Below are 19,601 nucleotides of genomic sequence, written 5' to 3' on the forward strand. Positions count from 1 at the left end.
AATTATACTCAAACATAGCCAACCAATCCAACACATCCAACTTAGGCTCATACATACCCACAATCTCTTTAGGCATCCGGGGTCTTTTGGGACTGGTACTCCTAGAGGATCCGGAGAGAGAAGCATTTTCAACAGACAATTTCTTCATCTCTAGCTCATGCTTGAGCTCCATTTCTCTGAGCCTTAGTTCTTGATTCCGTTCTTGGTGTCTTTGTTCTGCCTGAGCATCAAGTCTTTTAAACTCCAATTCAAGTTTCATTTTCTCTAGTTCAAGACATAAGTGTGGGACCTGGTAAAGGCCCAGTAGGTACAGCTGGTAGAGCAGACAGAGGCCTAGGGGGGACAGTCACAACAGCCTCGCTCTCCTCTTCTGACTCTGCCTCAAGATTTTCAATACTTTGATCAATATCATCACTGTTATCTACATTCTCTGGGAGAGTGGGTTCCTCTCAACCATCACCCAGACTTTGGTTTGCTAACAATCTTTCTATTAGCTCCATTTTCTTGCCTTTAGTCAGGAGATTCTTATGCTTACAGAGAACTCTTAAACGATCAGCAGTTTTTGTAGCAAGGGACTCTTGACTTTAAATTTCCATAGTTGACAGGGCAGAAAATAAACTTTTTTGTGCTAAGCTTTGTGGTTAGTTGCACTAAGGTATCTATAAGCACACTAAAATGTATGCTCAATACAAATCCCACTGCTGTACACCAGTGTTAGGCAGAAACCTGTGCAGTTCCCTTAGGGACCACTGCAAAAGGTTTAAGACTACAGGTGTTAGCAGTAAACCCAATTGGTAGCAGTCTGTACCACCCAGATTTACCTGGTAGCTGTGGCTGAGCAGTCAGACTTCTCTCAAGAAGAGTTAGGCAGTATATAGAGTATACACATTAGGTACAAAAATACAGTAGCACAAGCAAACACTGACCAGAGCTTTGGTATAAAAGTATATAATTATTTATTTAAAAACACACTTGTAAAAATACACTGGCACTAATATGTCAAGCAAGTTCAAACACAGTCACTAGAAATATATACACCTTCCTGATTAATTATTCGACAAGTCTTAGGAAAAGAACACCACTTATTATCAACACAGAGGTGAGCGCTTAACCAAGATGGCACTCCAATAATTATTTAAAAAGGGAGAGAAAAGGCAGAAATAGGAAAAGACACAATACCAACAGTTTTTAAAGAACCACAGCAAGTCCAGAAAGGCAGCGTCTACTGTAGAGCAAAAAGTTCATAGGCCAAGCCCACTCTTGGAGAGAGCAAGGCGGAATGTGCCCAAGAGCACACAGTTGAAGTACACTTTAAAAGTCTTTGCAGATAGTTCAAAAAGGAGTTAGATCAGTTCAGAAAAGTTAGTTAACAGGTCTGAGGTCACCCCAGGATAGAGAGTCAAGGATTTATGGGACACCTTGGACAGTCTGTTGCAAGGTAGACCAGGCGGGACACAGTACCTGAAATGGTGAGAAAGCTCCAGCGGGGGCAGTTGTTCCTGGCAGTGGGTGCAAGTCAGTGCTTCGTCCAGGGGAAGAGAAGATCTCGACGTGGAGGAAAGCTGGAGGTCGTTACACTGCCAGGGAAGAAACCAGCCGCGGAGTTTCCCGGTTAAAAGGTACTACCCTTTTATTTGTGGTAGTGGTGAAGCGTGGCTGTCCAGCCGCCGGGGTGCTTGGCACGTGCGGTTCGACCACGAGACGATCCAGGAAGGTGAAAAAAAGACGAACTGGTTAACCCCACCAGCTCAAAGGAAGAAGACTCTCCTGGAGGAAGATCTTCTCTGTCGTTGGGAAGTGGTGAGTCGGTTCAGCAGGGCTCCACCGGTGGTGTCGTCGTTGCAGGTCGGCTCAGCTTCTCCCTCTTTGGATTCTTTAGGTCCTGTGGCAACTTCTGAAGTTCCAGTCCCCAAAGCCCTGCTTTTATGCAGAAAGCCCCCATTCATCAGTCCTAGCTGTCACTCAAACATGCTAAGTGGTGAGTCGGGCGGCTTACCACTGGGCCAATCACACAAGAGTGCGACTTGAGTTGCTGAGGAAACTCAGTCCAGGGTGCCTATTCCCCCCTCCCACACATCCTGTAGACCCAGACAGAGTGGCACCACTTTTGGAGGCTTCTGTGCAGAAGCCTGCCAAAAGTGGAACAAAGGGCTCAACTTGGGTTGGAGTTACAGAGGCAAACACAAACGCCATTTTATAACCAAGTCCTGGCAAAAAGACCCAACCGGGGAATAAATATTAAATAAATAACCCGGCGGTATCTTTAACATTGCACCAAAAAAAGTGGTGTGTTTAAAATGAATGGGAAAATCCCTCAGGAAATATTCCGGTGGAATAATTTTGCATGGTATTCCACTGCCACCAGCCAGAAACTCGACAAGGGGGGACTGGACAGTGCCCCCTTGGAAAACAGACCCAGGGGCAATCTAATTACCCCTACCAGTACTTCCACAATATGATGGTTTGTACTGGTTCTGTTCACAATTTGAGACTAGAAAAGCCAATGGTGACTTTACATGCCCTGGGAGACAGTAGTCAGTCCCAGGGTATGGAGTCTATGTTTGGGGGTCACTATGACACCCCTGTGTTACTGCACTGAGGGTGCTGTGTAACACACATACCAAAAACACATGAAGCCCTATGGTGTAAAAGACCCCATAGCCCATAAAACACATTACATAGTCAAAGGCCATTCTCAAATCATGCATAAGAGTGGGAGAAAAAGAGTCTCACTCTTAGCAGGAGAAAAAAAAATAAACCCCAAAAATCCAGCAAAGCTGCTGGGGGACTCACTAGGTTTGGGAAATTAGCCTATACAGAGAATTCTCCCTAACACTGGGGAGCCTGAACCGAGTGCAAGTGTGCGCGTAGCCTTTGTAGGCAGGAGAGGGCTCACAGACACTCCGGATGCAACCGGAGAACCATCACAATAACCAACCCAGGCCATAGCTCTCAAACATTTGTGTCGCAAAGGCGGGTGAAAACCCCTGTTTCTGTTTTTGGCGGGTGAGAGCCCATTCAAATGAATGGGCATGCAAGAGATCTGGCGGGTGAATCAGCTCTTTACAAGGCGGGTGGCACCCACCACAAGTGTGAGTTGAGAGCTATGCAGGCCAATGCTCATCTCTACACTAATATTAATACATTCTTTTTATAGGTTGATGTGGAAATTAAGCCATACTTATCCACAGACAAAGTCTATACTCCTTGAGTGCCAAATTAGTATTTAGAACTTCGTTTTGCTCATCAATTGTACCTGGGTGATAATATCCTATTCACTGGGCATGTATCTTACTTCATCTTACGCTTGCCCAACTTGTCATTGCTCCTATAAAACACACACATTGATTTCTTCTACCACTTAATCATAGCGCTCAACCTTTTGTATAGCAAAGGCGATTTTGTTTTTGGCAGATGTGAGCTCAGCCCATTTAAGTGACTGGGCATGCAGGAGACTTGCTGGTGACATCCAAAAAGCATGCGAGTTGAGACCTAGGACTGGGAGGATAGTTCAGGGGCAAAGCGCTCGCCTTGGAAACAAAACGAAGAGCAGAAACCTATGGGTATTAAGCGCCTTATTAATAACCAATTACAATTATTTTATATAACAAGTTTATCATTCCTCGATAGCCAGCTTATTTTACCTTTGCTTTGTTATAAAAATATGACTTTTTATTTGCAATATTTTCCAATCTTTTTACTGTAGCCATTTTGGTAATGAATTAAAAACATTTGCTGAGTGGAGCGGAGAAGTAGGAAAGCATCATCCATCACAAACGATCGGGGCTTCTTGTTAAATCATTCCCTTCCAAGGTGGCCGCCATGTTTGCGGGCTCGAGTCTAGACGTAAATTACACCGTCCTTCCTCTGTGTCTACAGTCCCCGAGTGGGTTATGGATTAGCTGAGCTCTCTCGCAGGTTGTGGTGCTAAACGTTTTTTTTACGGGCGCTCTGAAAACGGGGAACCAGTGGGTGCGGGCAGAAGAACAGAGAAATGGCTATCCCTATGGTGCCCATGGAAACGCAGCTGCAGAGCATATTCGAGGAGGTGGTGGTGAGTACAATCCTCTTCCACCAGTCAGTGACTGAAAATGTTGCCACTGGCTTTTGAAATTGAGGGCGTAGATGTAAGTCGCATTTCCTTGCTTTAAAAAGGTATCTGGCATTGTTCTTGGGGTGAACCCCCCCCCGCCGTGCTGTCTTTCTCGGTACACCCACATCAGCAACAGAAAGGCCTGGATTGGTATACAGAATGCGTTTCAGAGTGCTGGTGAACACAATAAAGCAGGCTCGCAACTTGCTTGGGGTTCAGCTTCATTGCCCCCTCCCCGAAAACTAATGAATAGCCCGCGATCACGACCCTCCAGAGCTGTCAGGAGGAGGACGCCGATAAACGGTGTTGGGGACGTTGCTGGCCAGCAACTTCAGACGGGTCTGTCTGGCAATGCGTTTTAAGCGCATTTGGTTAACAACACATTTAAAGCGACACGCTCTCTATTTGTAGTGGAAGGCAGCAGACAAAGTAGGGCGTGGGAAATGTGATCATTGGAGTATAAAGTGACGTTCTCTGTCTAATAAGTAGGCTGAAAGCATTTGCATTTTCAGGTGATTTTAATGTAATGGGGAGGTTTCCTCATGTAAGAGCACGCATAGCTCAATATATCTACCAAGATGTTCAATCGCCCAACACAATTGAAGTGCGTCATAAAATAAAAATGTATTTATGCTGTCTATTTTAAATCCTTGTTTTAAAAAAAAATAATTTACAATAAACTTTACACGAGCATCTATAAAGCATTAAACAACATTGGAACACGTAGTGATTAAAAAGTCCTAAAAACATCATTTGCAAAGTCTTCACATTAATGCTCCAATCGTAGCTAAAACACGACACAAGGCAATCATTTGCTAAACATTCTATCCCCACATAAGCCTGGACCAAAATAAGTTGTACAAAAAGTAAGTGCGAAGGCAATCAATGTCTTTGTAAAATATTATTTGCCTTATTTAATGTCCAAAGCTACATTCGATAAGGCAAATAGTATTTTACCCAGTGGCGTACAGTTTCCAACTGATCTTTGGTATTACTAAAACCAGTGGTGGAAATGGAAAGAAATTGGTGGGGGATCCCACAAGGGCCGGGGTGGGGGCGGTGCCCGAGGAGGCGGGGTTAAGGGGGTCGGGGCTCGCAGTTGACCTCCGATCAAAGGAAATGTCCAAAATAATAGTTTAAAACGGCACTACTTCTTTCATGCTGCTTCTTTTCCAAACTATATATCCATTCCATTTCCATGGCACTGGTGATGAGTTACTTCACTATGTCGAAAATAGTTTTGGCCAGTGTTGCTGACTAAATATTCTTTAAAATGCACAATTTGCATTCCATTTTATTTAAAAAAAAAACTCCCCCTTGGGTACTAATTAAACACGGGTGATTTCTGTTCGCCATAAGCAACGTTTTCCTTTACTTGAACCACACCCAGCACAGCTCCTGCATCTCCCCTGTAAAAGCATTTGGGTGGCTGCATCGTGTGTGATGTTAATAGGGGTATTTATTTATGCAATGTTTGTTGGATACCTGTATATTTATTTATGCGTACAAGTATCCGACAAACATTGCATAAATAAATAATCCGGGTTCATGTATCCGACAAACATTGCATAAATAAATAAACCGGGTCGTGGCTGAGACTGTAACTTCCTCTTGCATGGTTACAGTTTGCACAAAAAAAAACAATGTTTCTTCTCCCCAGCTCAGAGCACGGGTTTGGGGTGGCTGACTCTGGCCGGATCCCCAGATCCGGCTACACATCTGGTGCCGGATCTCGGATCCGGTGAGAGCCGGCCCAATGACCAGTCCTGACTAAAACAACAAGTCTCCACTTTCACCACTGTGTCTGGCAGATTCCAATTTTTTAGTCCTTCTCTAGTGGGACGTTGGTTTAGCCTAAAGCGCATGTATATAGTGCGCAGTTTATTGCATGTAAAACAGATTAAGTATACCAGAAGTTGAGCTCATTTACTTGGACATTTTACATATTCCAAGTACAAAGAATGATTCAACATAGTCTCCGGCGTCAGTCTCCATTCATAGCAAAAAAGTTTGTAGTTAACCTTGGCTGGACGATGAATGAATTCTTCTTCTGAAAACTCGATATTTAACAATAAATCCTGCATCTTACATTTTACACAATCTCCCGAGAACACAGAAGAGTCGATAATCATTTAGTGAAAATCGGTATAAGGAATTATCTAGAGGTTCCAAAATGTTTGTGTAATTCAGCAGCTGTCTCCATAAAAAGCGGCTTTCAATGAGACCGGGCCAATTCATGTTGGATGCTGGAATTGGGCACTGAGAGGGCCAATGCCAAGTGCCTTTTTCCATAAGATACCCTGCAAAACATTCAAGTAGTCCCCCATGTCCACAGTAGACCTATCCAGCCTATAAAGAAGAACCAGCTCTATTTTCCCCAAGTAATATCCCAATGCCGGTCAGATGGAACATTTACACAATTTAATCATCGCATGTTTCAAGTGAGCAATATATGGCAAAAGCTTTTCCTGTAGAGTATTGTTAGGAAAAATGTCTTTTTACTGCACCTTTCCTTCCATTTTAACGGACCCCCCCAAACTTTTTGCTTTTTATTTTTGAATCTGACCTACTGTTGTGCAGTGCAATGAATCCTTCAGCTACACTGACTTTTGCTCATCTGTTATGGGGAAACTGGCATGTCCTTCGGGCTGTCAGTACTGGGAAACATTGTTTCCCTTAGCCTTGATACTGATGTTACTACTTTGGTAACTTTTGTATCACTTTTGTAAATGTTATCATTGTACAATGGGGTACACTTTTTGTTTTTGCCCTAGACTAACACTCAGAGGATTTTTGGTTACTCTATGTGTGCTATATGGACAAGCTGGTGGTAGCAGTGACTTTGAACATTTGTTTGTGCTTTTCGTTTTAGCATTACTGCGTTTGGCTACTAACTGTGGCTAGTGACCAAACATGTCTATGCCACCATTATTTTCGCTTGTCCTTTGGCCATCTTGTCTTTTAGCCTTCTTCCTAGCCTGTGAAGCCAGGAAAATCCTTATATGGACTTCCAGTGCCCAGAAAGCAAAGGGTTTTGGTGGGTTACTGGAGGGATATGTGTGTTTGCTGGCATGATGTGGGCTGGGACTGTCTGGTCCCAATCCACAAACTGGTTTCAGTGTGTCTGAGTGATATGCAGGAGTGTTCCTGCCAGCGGTCCTTATTGGACCACTACTGGGGTGTGTGTGTGGGGGCTAGTTTTACTATTGGCTAGTGGGAGGTTCTGCTCTTAGCTGCTTTTGGGATAAAAAGAGGCCCCTGCACCCACTCTAGAGAGATCCTGGAGAAACTGAAGGAGCCAAGACTTCTGCTCAGCTGTGAGACCCATGAGGACCCATCTAAAGGAGGCCTGGCAAACAACTTCTGCTGCTGTCCTGGAAGAGCCCTGTCTTGCTGTTGATCCCCAGCAGTCCTGCGAGGGCGTTGCAACCCTTGGAGTGGAGGGAACAGACGTCTGCTTGGTACCCTGCAAAGAAGAGCCTTTGGAAGTGCGCTGGGACCTCCTTGTGACTGACCAGCTCTTAGTTTGGGGTACTGTGCTGCCGACACTGCCGTTCTGAGTTAACGCCTGGAACTTGGGGAATCCTCAACTTGTCCTACAAGACTTACCTCAGCGAAGTGCCGGAGTCCTAGCGTAAAGGTGACCCGAGATAGGAGGGAAAGTCCGACCACAACAAGTGAACCCCTTTGCTTTGCCGTGCCATGGTGACCGCTGTCCGAAACAAATTACCTGAGTGAAGTTCAGTCCTGAGAAGGGTCCTTCATTGTGATTTGCTGCATTCCACCACTGAGAGTCCCTGCACCAGCCAAAGACACTGAGCAGAGATCTGCTCGAACCTGCAACTCCTGCGCATCAAGGGCTGAGGCTGATGGCAGGAAAAGCAACCTCAGACCTTCTTCCATTGACCTGCCAAGTTCTGTGAAGAATCGGAGTACAGGGGGTGAGTTACAGTGGTTCTTACTTGTCCCCTAATTTCCCTTTTAAAAGTTTTGCTAACTTTTTCAAACTTTGATAACACTTTGGCTTTGGCATTGCTAGCTTGTGCAAGCCCTCCGAAAGTAGGGGACCCTTTTGTTAGTTAGAATAATTGGTCGCCTAACCCTTGGACTCATTCACTGGACACCAGAGACCCCATCTTCATTTTTTCCAGCATTACAAACTGTCAGAACTTTTCCTGAACTTTTGGGCATATGGCCCCAGACACGTTGGGGAAGGACTTTTGAAGCCAGGGCTAATTCTCTGTGGACCTGTAGTGCATAATATAATCTGTACTTTACTTTACAGGGGTTTGATCTGTTTTATGCCCTACTCTAGTGACTGTATATATGTATTCTATTTTTAGTTTTGTGTGATACTTCTACCTGTTAGTAGTAATTTTTCATAGTGGTGTTTGGCCACAAATGTATTTTTATTCATATTGTCTAAGTGTAATTTGTGACGCCCATTGTGTGTACTCATTGTGGACCCTTTACAAGCTCACCACCTCTAGAGACTTAGCCTAGACCACTCGTCACTGCTGCCTTGTATTGGTTTGTCTACAGTTCCCCAAAGTTGGCCATGTCACAATATAGGTTGGCCTTCTATACATCTGTCCACCAGGCGAGAGTATAGAAAATCGGTCCTAACAAGTATCCCTCCACGGAGCTCTGGAAGAGGAGTTCACATGGTTATAGCCTAAATATTGCAAGGATGTTACATGTTCGCATCTCTCCTTACCGATAGACCACTACATAGATTTCGGTTTTATTTTTGTTAGCGAAGATCACCACTTTTGATTTGCTCACATTAACCAATAAGGTGTTTTTTGTTGCACATTGATGTAACAAATTAAGTTTGCTTTGTAACTCCATAGGAGTCCTATCGAAATGAGGTCATCTGCGAAGGCAAGCCAATGTAGTCTCAAGTGATCCAACCTAAGCTCATCTATATCACTCACGTGAAGATGGAAAAAGAGTAGGAGCCAAAATACATCCTTGTCTAAGTCCCAGATCTGAAGGAACTGACCTGGTCATAGCTCCTTCTCGCGTGAGACAGATCTTAAGAGAGGAATTCTCGTGTAGTAATGCGATAAGTTGAACCAACTTTGGAGGAATGTTAAATTTAATCAACTTTGACCACAAAATAGAACGCACAACGCAATCAAAGGCTCAGGACATGTCCAATGATGGCATGTAAATGGGCCCGCACCTCCCCGCCTCGTCTCCCGCAATAAATGGGCCAAAATTGTAGTGTTCAAGGGGATACCCATATTCTGCCAGAACCCCAATTGAGAATGAGAAAGTAAATCTGTCATTGGCTGCCCCTCTTGGCGCTTGTGGAGGAAATGGTGCTTAAGGCGCCATTAATGTGCCGCTATGTTCTCTTGGAATGTCTTTGTCGGTCCAGCTTATTATTTTGTAACATGGCGGCCACAACTTTCTATACATGCAACCCGCTACGTTTGTTCCATGCGTTGCAACCCTTCACTCACTCTTTGGGGTAAGACAGTGTTTTCCTTTCTGCATATCCTTCGTCCTCTTCCCCCCCCCCCCAGCTCGGCACCTTCATCCATCGATCTTGTAGTGCTCCTTTTCAACCTGCCTTTTCCTTCTGTTCCTGACTACCGCTGTTACTTTAGTCTTGTTCCTGCTTTCTGTGTCTCCTGGCTTTCTTTACCTGCTGTGTTTCTCTCTATGCCACCTTACGAGACCTTGTGTCTTATGTACTATTGTAGTACTCATCTCTCTCCAGTGCACTCCTTTTCTGGATCACAGGGTACTTAAGGGACTCGTCAGTTCCCGGCTGGACAGTACTATTGCTGGTATTCCTGCGGCTTTGTTTCAACACCTTGCTTTGGACTGAAAGGTTTTTTGGCACCTTCTGGCTTTTTCCCTTCAATTTGGTCTTTTCGGGATGGAGTCTTGTGCCTTTACTGGGTGGACAGCTGGTATAGTGGCTTCTTCCCTGAGAGCGACCATACCTTTACGTGGATCCTCAAGGAAGAAAGGAATGCCTACACCAAAGGAAGAGTCTACTAGTCCATCTAGCTATGAAGACACAGGTGAGGAAAACATATCCATTGTTGACGAGATAAAACTGCTGCATGACCAAGTTAAGATCCCTTAATAAAAGGGTGAACACCTTACTAGTAGCATAAATAAGTGATATGGGTCTGTAGCTTGAGGGAATAGTTGGGTCTCCTTTTTTGATAAATGGGTATAATGATAGATTGGGACCAAGACGGAGGGATCCTGCGAGTCTCAAAAATGTTGTAAAAGCAAGGCTTTAAGAGCTTGGAGCCCAACGGTGGTGCGTTCTTCAGCACAAAGGGTGGTAAGCCATCGATGCCTGGGCCCCTCGAAGGCTTCAGTTTAGCGATGGCCCATAGTAGGTCGCCTTCTAACTATGGGCAAGCTCCTGGTATTGGGCCCTGCGTGGGGTCATCTAATCCCCTAAATGTCCTAGGTAGGTCATATTTAGGCTTAAGAAACTCAATCCAAGTATCCTCAGAAATTGAACAATAAATCTGTGGTTGCGTGAGCCCTATACCATCATTAATACATTCTTTGTTCCAGAGGGTGGTTCCCTACCACTGGATTTCTCTTCACTCTGTTTTCTATTTTCTAGAATATCAGTTCCTTAGGTTTCTCTTGATGAACCACACTATTGGTATAAAAAACAACTTAGCTGTTAATCTGTATCTTTGTAGGATATCTGGTGTACTCTCCTGCCAGGTTTTCTCTCTTCTTCTGTATATTTAAATTCAGCTTTTTGCCAGTCCTGTATCCTTAACAGGACTTCCTTAGCTGATGTTTTTTATGCACTGTTCAACTTGACTTTGCATAGTATGCTTCCTTACCAGGACTTTCTTGTATGAATACTTTTGCAGCTTGCATCTGCCTGGTATACTCTCCTGCAAGGCTTTTCTCATACATATGTTCTTGTTACTTGAATCTGCCTGGTATACTCTCCTGCCAGGGCTTTCCTCATGTGCACTGCGCACACTTCCAGACTTAATATTCTCTAATATCTGCTCTGTTCTCTCTTGACTCTGTCTGGTATATTATTCTGCCAGGGCTTTCATTGTATGTATGCAGCATACACTTACAAACTTGAAAGTCTCTTAAATTGCTTTTGTTCTGTCTTTGAAAGTAATATTCAGTTGCTTATTATTTCTCATACACTTCTTTCAATGTTATTTGTTTTCCGGAGGACTGCCAATACGCCCCGGTGTCCCAGCTTCCCTTTGGTGGACTCACTGGCTCTTGACGGCGTGTATGTGCTTTCCCGCGACAAGCCTGCATCTCTTCGGCGTCCTGTTCCTTCTCTCCGCCTCTGCCTTGTAGCTTCTGTGTCTCTCGCGGCTCCTGATCTTCTGTTCGCCGCCTCTCTGGGCTCAGACGTTGATGAGGCTGCCTTTTGGCACCTGCGAACGCTGTGAAGCTTCTCGTCTGCTTCTGGCGTGCTGCTCCTCACAGTCCACTTCTCTCAATTCTGTCGGGGAGCCGGTTGGCTCCTTGGACCTTGCACTAGCCCTGCAGTCCCTCAGTTGATGCATAGAGGTCCAGAGCTCTCCAGCCAGCCTCTTCCTGCCGCTAAATCTCCCAGGAACTTGCTTTTCCCTACAACTAGAGCGCTGCTTGTGCTCTTGGCGGCCATTGATCTTCATTACTCAAAACCTTTCCCTCGTCTCAGTACTTTATCATTTAGGAAAAATTAAGCACGTTCTTGATGACTTGTGTGGAAAGTAGTTTTGAATGGCAAGTTTGTTTTGGTGACTTGAGTGCAGAGTATGGGGAAGCGTTTTCAGTAACTTTCCCAGGTGGGTAAGGGAAGGTATGACAATATGCCATTGAGGCATAGGGAATGGATGGGGTAGCCTCAAAAGAAAAAAAGGGGGATACCATGTCTCATCCGATGATGTCATGTCACTACCTTTGGGGTTTGCCTCTGCCCATGTGATCCTCCCTCATATAGCCGCCCCCAGGGTCAGGATCAGGTAGCGGCTGCTGTCCCCTGGCCACATGGGGAGAGGTCACCGCTGGAAAAGGAGTGATGACGCCATTGGATTCAGCACAGTTGCAAGGAAAGTGCAATGAAAGGCATGGAAGTCAGAAAGGTGGATGGAAGGCATGCTAAGGAAGGTTCATTAAAACACATGGCAAACAGAGGCAGCAATCAAAGGTATGACAGCATTAAATTACATATTGGGCATAACGTGGTGAAATGCAAAATGACAAGGAGAGGTTAATAAAATGGACAGGATTGGTGTTAAGGGATTGAGGTGTATCGGAAGTTATGTAAGGGACATAAAGGTACATTAAGAGGCACAAACTAATTTTAATTGTGTAGCACAAAAGAGGAGTTCAAAGCCTTGGCAGGAGATAAGTTGAAGCCATGGCAGGCAGACATGCGGCATTCAAGCTATAGCAGGTATTAAATGGCTAAAAGGTATGGAAATAACAAATAGGCATTAAACATGCATGAGGAGGTCCAAAAGGCGAGGAAGGTGTAATTAAACCCTTTAGTCCTAGGGAAGAGAGGTCCTGATTGCTTAGACATGGATAGACCTGGATAGTTCTCGATCCAGATAGACCCCCCCAATGTTTTGACCTGGTTAATGAATGGTATAGTTGTGCCATCGATGGTGAATGGGGAAAATGTGGTATCCATACTTCTGAGACGGTGGGGGTTGCCTACAATGAGCAACTCTATTATGTCATCATTAAGGCACAGGTTGCGGGTAACCATCCAGTTTTGGATGGTGCTTTATGCCCTGTTGATGACCACAGTAGCCTCTCTGTAGTTGCTCATGATAGGAATGAGGATTTGGGTGTCGTCTGCAAAATTTGTGTAGATGACGCTCAGTGAGTCCAGGACGCCAAATGGAGGCTTAGTGTAGGTGTTGTAGAGTGGGTCACCGCATGAGCCTTGGGGATACCTAGGGGGACTGGGATAGGGTCGGCTGCTGTATTCCTGATGAATATTCTTTAAGTGTGGTCGCTTAGAAAGGATTTGAACCAAGAGACTGAATCTGTGGAGAAGTGGAACTGTGAGCTTAGGTGCAGGCAGAGTGTTGTGGTCCACCAGGTCAAACGCTGCTGAGAGGTTGAGGAGGAGGAGAATGGCTAAGTTACCTGCGTCTCGGATGCTGTTTAGTTGCATTTTGAGATCAAGCAGGGCTGTTTCGGTACTATGTTTGGGGCAGAAGCCAGATTGTCTTGCTCCAAAGAGGTGGTGGGATTCTAGGAATTGTTGGACTTGAATGCAATGCGGTCCAAAATGTTGAGTAAGAAAGGGACAATGGTGATCGGGTGGTAGTTAGTGGGTGAAGATCCTGTTTTGAGGAGTGGGGTTACCCAGGCTCATTTGATGCTGATGGGGACAGTATTGGCCTTGAAGGAGGCATTGACAAAATCGGTGATAATGGGGGTTACTGTTGCTGTACAGAGCTTGATAATCTGCGTAGGGCAAGTGTGGGTTACAGCTGGTGGGTTTCACCCCTGGATGATATCTAGGACTTGTTTGTGAGAAACTTGGAAGAAGGAGAATGGGGGACGGGGGACGTGAGAGGAGTGGCTGGGGGCCTCAGGGTAACCAGAGGTGGAGATTTAGTGGCCAGTTGCAAGTTTTTTTCACATTGATTTTATTACCTAGGAGGTCAATTTTCTTGGCAAGGGCATCATGGATGGTGGTACGCCAAGCTTTGTCCGACCTAGCCGGGGTATTGGAGGGGACAGGGTGTTCTAAGAATAGAGAAGAGTTATTTGGCATTAGAGCTTGTGTTGGTTATTCTGATGTGTGTAGCGGACAAGACTAATTGAGTGCCATTCATATCCGTTGTGGGAACGTGGCTGCTTTTGGTGTCTGTGAGGTCATTGAAGCCCAGGTTAAAGTCTCCTAGTAGAATGTTTTTAGTAGCTGATGAGGGAAGTGATCAGGGGGGCATGTCAGAATCTGGGTGGCTGAGGGAGTTGGGTTTCTGGTATAGGAGGAGGAGGTTGTATGTGGACTGTGGATTGATCATGAGTTTGAGTAGTGTTTTGTAACCAGGCAATAGAGGAATAGGTATATTTCTAGTGAGGATGGAGAATTTAGTGATCAAGGGCATCGCCACCTCCTGGGGTGTCGATGCGGTCAGTCCTGAAGATGGAAAGATGGAATAGTCGGGAGGAATGGCTAGCGAGAGCAATGGGCCCTAGTTGCTATGAAGCCAGGATTCCGTGGTGGCCAGTATATCCAAGTGGTGATCGATGATGAGGTCATGAATCACAATGGTGTGTGCACCAAGGGAGCGTATGTTGATCAGAGCACATTTCAATGATACAGACTGATAAGCAGGTGGCGGTGGGGCAGGGCTGGCGGGGCAAGTTGAGCATCATGAGGGTGGCAGAGATGGGAGGGTGGTTGGTGCGGGTAGAGGGCCTACCGATTCTGAACACTCCCACTATAGGGCATGTGAGACCTGCAATCAATGATGTTACTGTGAGTGTTCTGGATCGAATGTAAGCCAAGTTGGGTAACAAACATGAGAGAAGGAAAACACAAGGTTTAATGTAAATGTACACAGGAATGTATGTAAGAGATATGTGGCTGATGGGGAAAGGTACTTCACGAGATAGTAAGAAATGACTTTAAGGGCAACCACATATTTTGGTGTTTCAAGATGTCTTAATAAATATCCTCACTACACGTATGATTAGTTATGGATATGTAATTGCCTTGAGATGTGCACAAGAGTTCCGGATAGTTTTGGCAGTTATAATACCAGCTGGTAATGACCAACCTTCCTCTGATAAGAGTACTTGTAGGCTAGGCAGGGCTAGGTAGGTCAAGCCCAATTGACACAAGTGTCTCAGAGCCAAGATCCAAGATATGGCAATGTATTGACTGTATGCAGGTGATATACCAGGAAATGGAGACAACAAAATGGCCTTCACACCTTTAAGCTAAATCAAAAGACCTCGGCTCTGAGAAGAATCAAAATCTCTGTTCTTCAGAGGAAACGGTCCTCCGTTTTATTAATAAATCTTCAGAGACAGGGATCCAGAAGCTGGTTGTCCAAAAAGCAATTAAGTGAAAATGTAAACGTTCTAGTTGAATTAGAATTTATTTTGAGAAAGGGGAGTGGTTGCATACACATTTGTTTGGATTAAAATGAAGCATAAAATGAAGCCGTAAATCCTAAGTGTAGTAGACACGTCTAATAATATAAACCTTAATCTAATATGACATTGTAGAAAACTAGAGTGCAAGCAGAAAGTTAATTATTTAGTGAATTAGTATGGTGAAGCCCGGCCGCGGAGTAAAGGGCGGTGCTTTGTGTGGTCTCCTGTGCTGTTTTGCTGCTGTGGCTCTGGTGTTGGGACTGCAAGAGCACTAGAGTGCTGATTTACTGCACCCCTTCACGTGTTATCTTCATGAAGGAGTGAAGGAGTTATTTTCACTCCTTGCCCACCGCATCGCCGCTCTCTGCCCCAACTTTCAGTGCTATGCGGATAATAACCAGCTCATTTTTCAGGCTGCCCTCGGCCTCCTCCTCTCCTTCCCTCATCACTGTCTGTCTGCTATCCAGGAATGGTGTGCCGCCAATGACCTCTGCCTTAATGCCAGTAAGACTGAGATTCTACTCATCGGCACACCCACTCCCTCCTTCCCTGCAGCTCTGTGGCCGGCCTCTCTTGGCCCTCTTCCTGCTCCTACCGGCAAGGCAAAAAACCTTGGGGTCATCTTCGACTCCACATTCTCCTTCTCTCCTCACAAATCTGACGTCTCTAAGAAGTCACACTACCAGCTGCACCTCCTCAGAGGTATTCTTCCTTTCCTCTCCTTCCCCCAGAAGCTCACTGTCTCCAGAGCCCTGGTTCTCTCTAAGCTGGACTACTGTAACAGCCTCTATCTAAATCTGCCTGCCTCTACTCTCCGCCCTCTGCAACTCATACAGAACAGGACTGCGAGACTTGTCCTTGTCCTCAAGCCCAGGGACCGTATCTCTCCAGGACTGAAATCTCTGCACTGGCTCCCAGTGGCTGCGAGGATTACGTTCAAAACCCTCTGCATTGTCCACAAGGCCTTCTGGGACCTGGGGCCAAAATACCTTCAACTCTCTCGAGTTGGGGGTAGATCTCTCTCTGCGGCAGGGGCCTCCCTCTGGAACAGCCTTCCTGCCTCCCTGAAACTTGAGGAGAACCATCTCCGGTTCCGGAAGAACCTCAAAACCTTCCTCTTTGCTTCTGCTTTCTCTCCCCCTCTCCCCTGCTAAATTCCTGACTGAAACTGCACTGAATCTGCAACTGGGCCACTCTCACCGATCTCGGTCCTTGGCCCAGCCACTCTCCCCTTGCACTGCCTCCCTGGCAACCCCTGCACTGCGGGACTGTCTCTGTATCCCTACAGCCCCCCTTCCCAGCACTTGTCTGCACTTAACTTGCACTTGCCACCAGCTGGCCCTTATTATTTATCTTGTTATTCTACTACCCCTGGACTGCACTTTCCCCTCTCCCTTTCCCCTTGCACTTTCCCTTCCCCTCTGCCCATGCACTTGCGCAATCTGAATGACACCTGGCCTAGTAAGATCGTTGTCTGTCTTCCCTTTGTCCCCCTCTCTGCCTCTTCACGCCTTGAAACACTTGTGTATAGGCGCGTTACAAATGCCACATCATATCATATAGCATGCATTGCATGTCTGAGCGCGTTGATATTGCCATTGGATTCAGTGCCTTTACCTTTAAGGCCATTGGAGCAGTAAGCTACGCCCCCCCTGGAACAGGAAGTAAAAGGCAGAGCACTGAGCCCTTGCGGCATGAAGCCCGGCCGCAGAGTAACAGGTGGTGCTTTGTGTGGTCTCCTGTGCTGTTTTGCTGCTGTTTTGCTGCTGTTTTGCTGCTGTTTTGCTCTGGTGGCTTGGCGGCACAGGAACTTTTCAACAGAGACACAATAGAGCCCCCCCCCCCCCCTGGTGGCGTTGAGTAGCAGAGGCAGACGTGCACCCGTTACAACAACTACCTTGCCCTAAGAAAGGATCGCCCAAAAAAGGTAATTGAAACAAAAACTTTAAAAATCTGTTTGACCCTTGAAAGGCTCTATAGATTCTCAGCTGTATGCTACAATCACTGAAAGAATAAAGCCAAGCGAGGCACAAGGAGTGTGGGAAGTGGGTGGTACAGTGGAGCTCTTCAGCGCCACCCGACACTGCTCGGTTATTAATGCCCCCCCTCCATAATACCAAGCCCGACATTGGCGTACAGATCCTGTGTAAACACACTAGCGCCTGAGTGTGCGTCACATTGAAAACCCAAAGGAGCCCTATCCCATAAAAGGGTCCATCTTTACACTAATTCTGGTATTCCCCCTCGAAGTCTTGAACCTCATTTGATTAACAAAAGATCCCTTTATAAATGAGACTCTGCAGTACCCCCACCCTGGAAAGCACGCCCAGGGTGGCTCCTACCTGGAACAGATACAGAGCGAAGGGGAGAGAAATGGGAAATCTGCATCAACAATTCCAGCCCCACAACAGAATGCTCCCATAACGATATGTGCTCTTGTTCACACGCATACTCAACAAGCAGTTGGGGAAGACGATACACTTGCTTCATTGAGAAAAGGGTGGAAGCAGTGTTTGGAATACACCATAACAACAACAAAGATCCAGAGCAGAATCAAAGACCATTTTCTTAAAAAAAGAAATAAAAGTCTAAATGATGCAGAAGATTTTGAAGAAAGAGTGTGTCAAACCACAGAACGTATGCAAGAGGGAGAAGAAATGGTCCCATCCACGCATAAGGATAACAGAGAAAATACTGCCATAGAACCGAATAATCAAAGAGAAGCGAGTCCGATCATAACACAAGACCATCTAGACAGACTCTCTGAAGGTACACAAGACACTCCGCCACAGGTAAGCGAAAGCACATTGTCGGCGCTAAGCTTTGTGCTAAATTCACTGGTCTCAGTATTTGAACTACTAAAAATGGAAGTGCAAGCTCAAGCAGGCGTCCTGTTAGAATTAACAAACGAGACAGCAAAAAGCGAATCAGCAATGGTGGGCCTTGGCAATGTTGTGAATAGCATCCTGATCCCAACCCTCAAGGAGACCCAACTGGAAGGGGTGAAACAAGGGCTCGACATTGCCCAAGTCTACCACCTACTTAAGGTAGGGAAAAGGACAAAGATACTACACACAAGCTCATAAAAGAACTCTTGTGAGTCTACTGCCACCCTTAAATCCCGGACAAACACCCAGTGAAGAGGGTTTAGATGTCAACCCAACAGTTGCCGATACTCCATTATCCGAATCAATATTGGAAGAATTTTGTAGATTAGCAAATGTGGTTGTCAATGACGATGTGGCGATTATAGATAAACCCCCGATGAGCAAGGAAAAAAACAATCGGCTATTCCCACAGACGATACTTGGACATCAGCGTCTTGCCAAAACTATAAAGGAAGGACAAAACAGAAAAAAGGGAGCAGAAACCGGCCAAGAACACCCCTCCCACAGGCAAGAAGAGTACAGAAAAAGGCCAAAAAAACAGAAAAACCAATGTGTAAAGAACACAGGAGTACATCTGTTTTTTGAAAAACCTATCATTGCCAGTGGAAAGCGAGGCTGTTGAAGCTATTCCCCCATCCTATCAGAACTCGGCCAGAGCAAGGGCGACATCCAAACAAGGCCGAATGAGCCCTCCCTTAAAAAACCTTTGAAAAAGGGACACCAAATGAGGAAAGCCTTGGGCCCAAAGGAAAACAAGATTAAAAAAACAAGCATCAGCCTACAAACGGACCCATTGGAGTGAGCAAGCAAAGCAGGGGAAAAGGACAAGCCAGCATTAAAATAGCCCCAATATTTTTGAAAAAAACCAAACCAGGGTCCAAAACATTGCCGAACCCGAAATCAAGAGAGGCTCCAAAGATGCCCAAGAAACTGGCACCGATCTTCTTAAAACAGACCAAGAAACCTGCGCCCCATTTGGGTAAAAGCCCCCCCCAAACCAACTGTACATTAAGGAGAGGAGGCTCCCAAAGAGAGAATTTCCAGAGCCAAGGGCACATGGAACGGCTCGGGGAAAATGCAGAGAACTGGAGACCATAAGTGGTAGGAGACCCATGGAGGAGCCAGCAGTAACCACCACCAAAGAGTTGGCTGAAACTAAGGAAATGGAAGTGGCCGACTATATAATGCCAAAAGTTTGGCTAAGGCTGGCTTGCAACAACAAAAACAAATCACTCAGTAGATCAGTGATACTGTCCTACCCCAAAAAGATCCCACATTTGTATTTATTCGCAAGCGAAGACATCGAATATGTGAAATTTCTGCATAAAAAAAGACCAATATTTTGTGGAAATCGGTCTAAAATCGCGAAGCGCGCAGCAAGCAATACTCAACAGGAATGAATTGGGTGCCGGGCAGGCCTTATTGTATATAAAGCCATGGAAGAAGATCAACCAAGAGGCTCCCCAAACATGAGAAGCCCTGTGGAAAGAGAAAGCAAAAAGAAAGCGGGCAATGTTGGAGAAACACAAATA

The 19,601-nt window shown here is 45.6% G+C and overlaps 1 protein-coding gene across 3 annotated transcripts in view; it reads left to right on the plus strand.

Moving 5' to 3' along the window:
* Positions 1-3,858: 3,858 nt before the first annotated feature.
* Positions 3,859-19,601, plus strand: part of MED23 (mediator complex subunit 23) — a 1,372,437-nt gene continuing 1,356,694 nt past the window's right edge. For 2 of the 3 annotated variants that reach the window (XM_069606687.1, XM_069606688.1), the window contains exon 1: positions 3,859-4,054. In XM_069606687.1, the coding sequence (XP_069462788.1) occupies positions 3,995-4,054 (60 nt within the window). In that variant the 5' untranslated portion in view covers positions 3,859-3,994. The remainder of the gene's footprint in view (positions 4,055-19,601) is intronic. The other variant, XM_069606689.1, reaches the window with a different exon arrangement.

The sequence above is a fragment of the Ambystoma mexicanum genome, chromosome 4p, assembly GCF_040938575.1.
Source record: "Ambystoma mexicanum isolate Mex_15411 chromosome 4p, UKY_AmexF1_1, whole genome shotgun sequence".
Classification (NCBI taxonomy): domain Eukaryota; kingdom Metazoa; phylum Chordata; class Amphibia; order Caudata; family Ambystomatidae; genus Ambystoma; species Ambystoma mexicanum.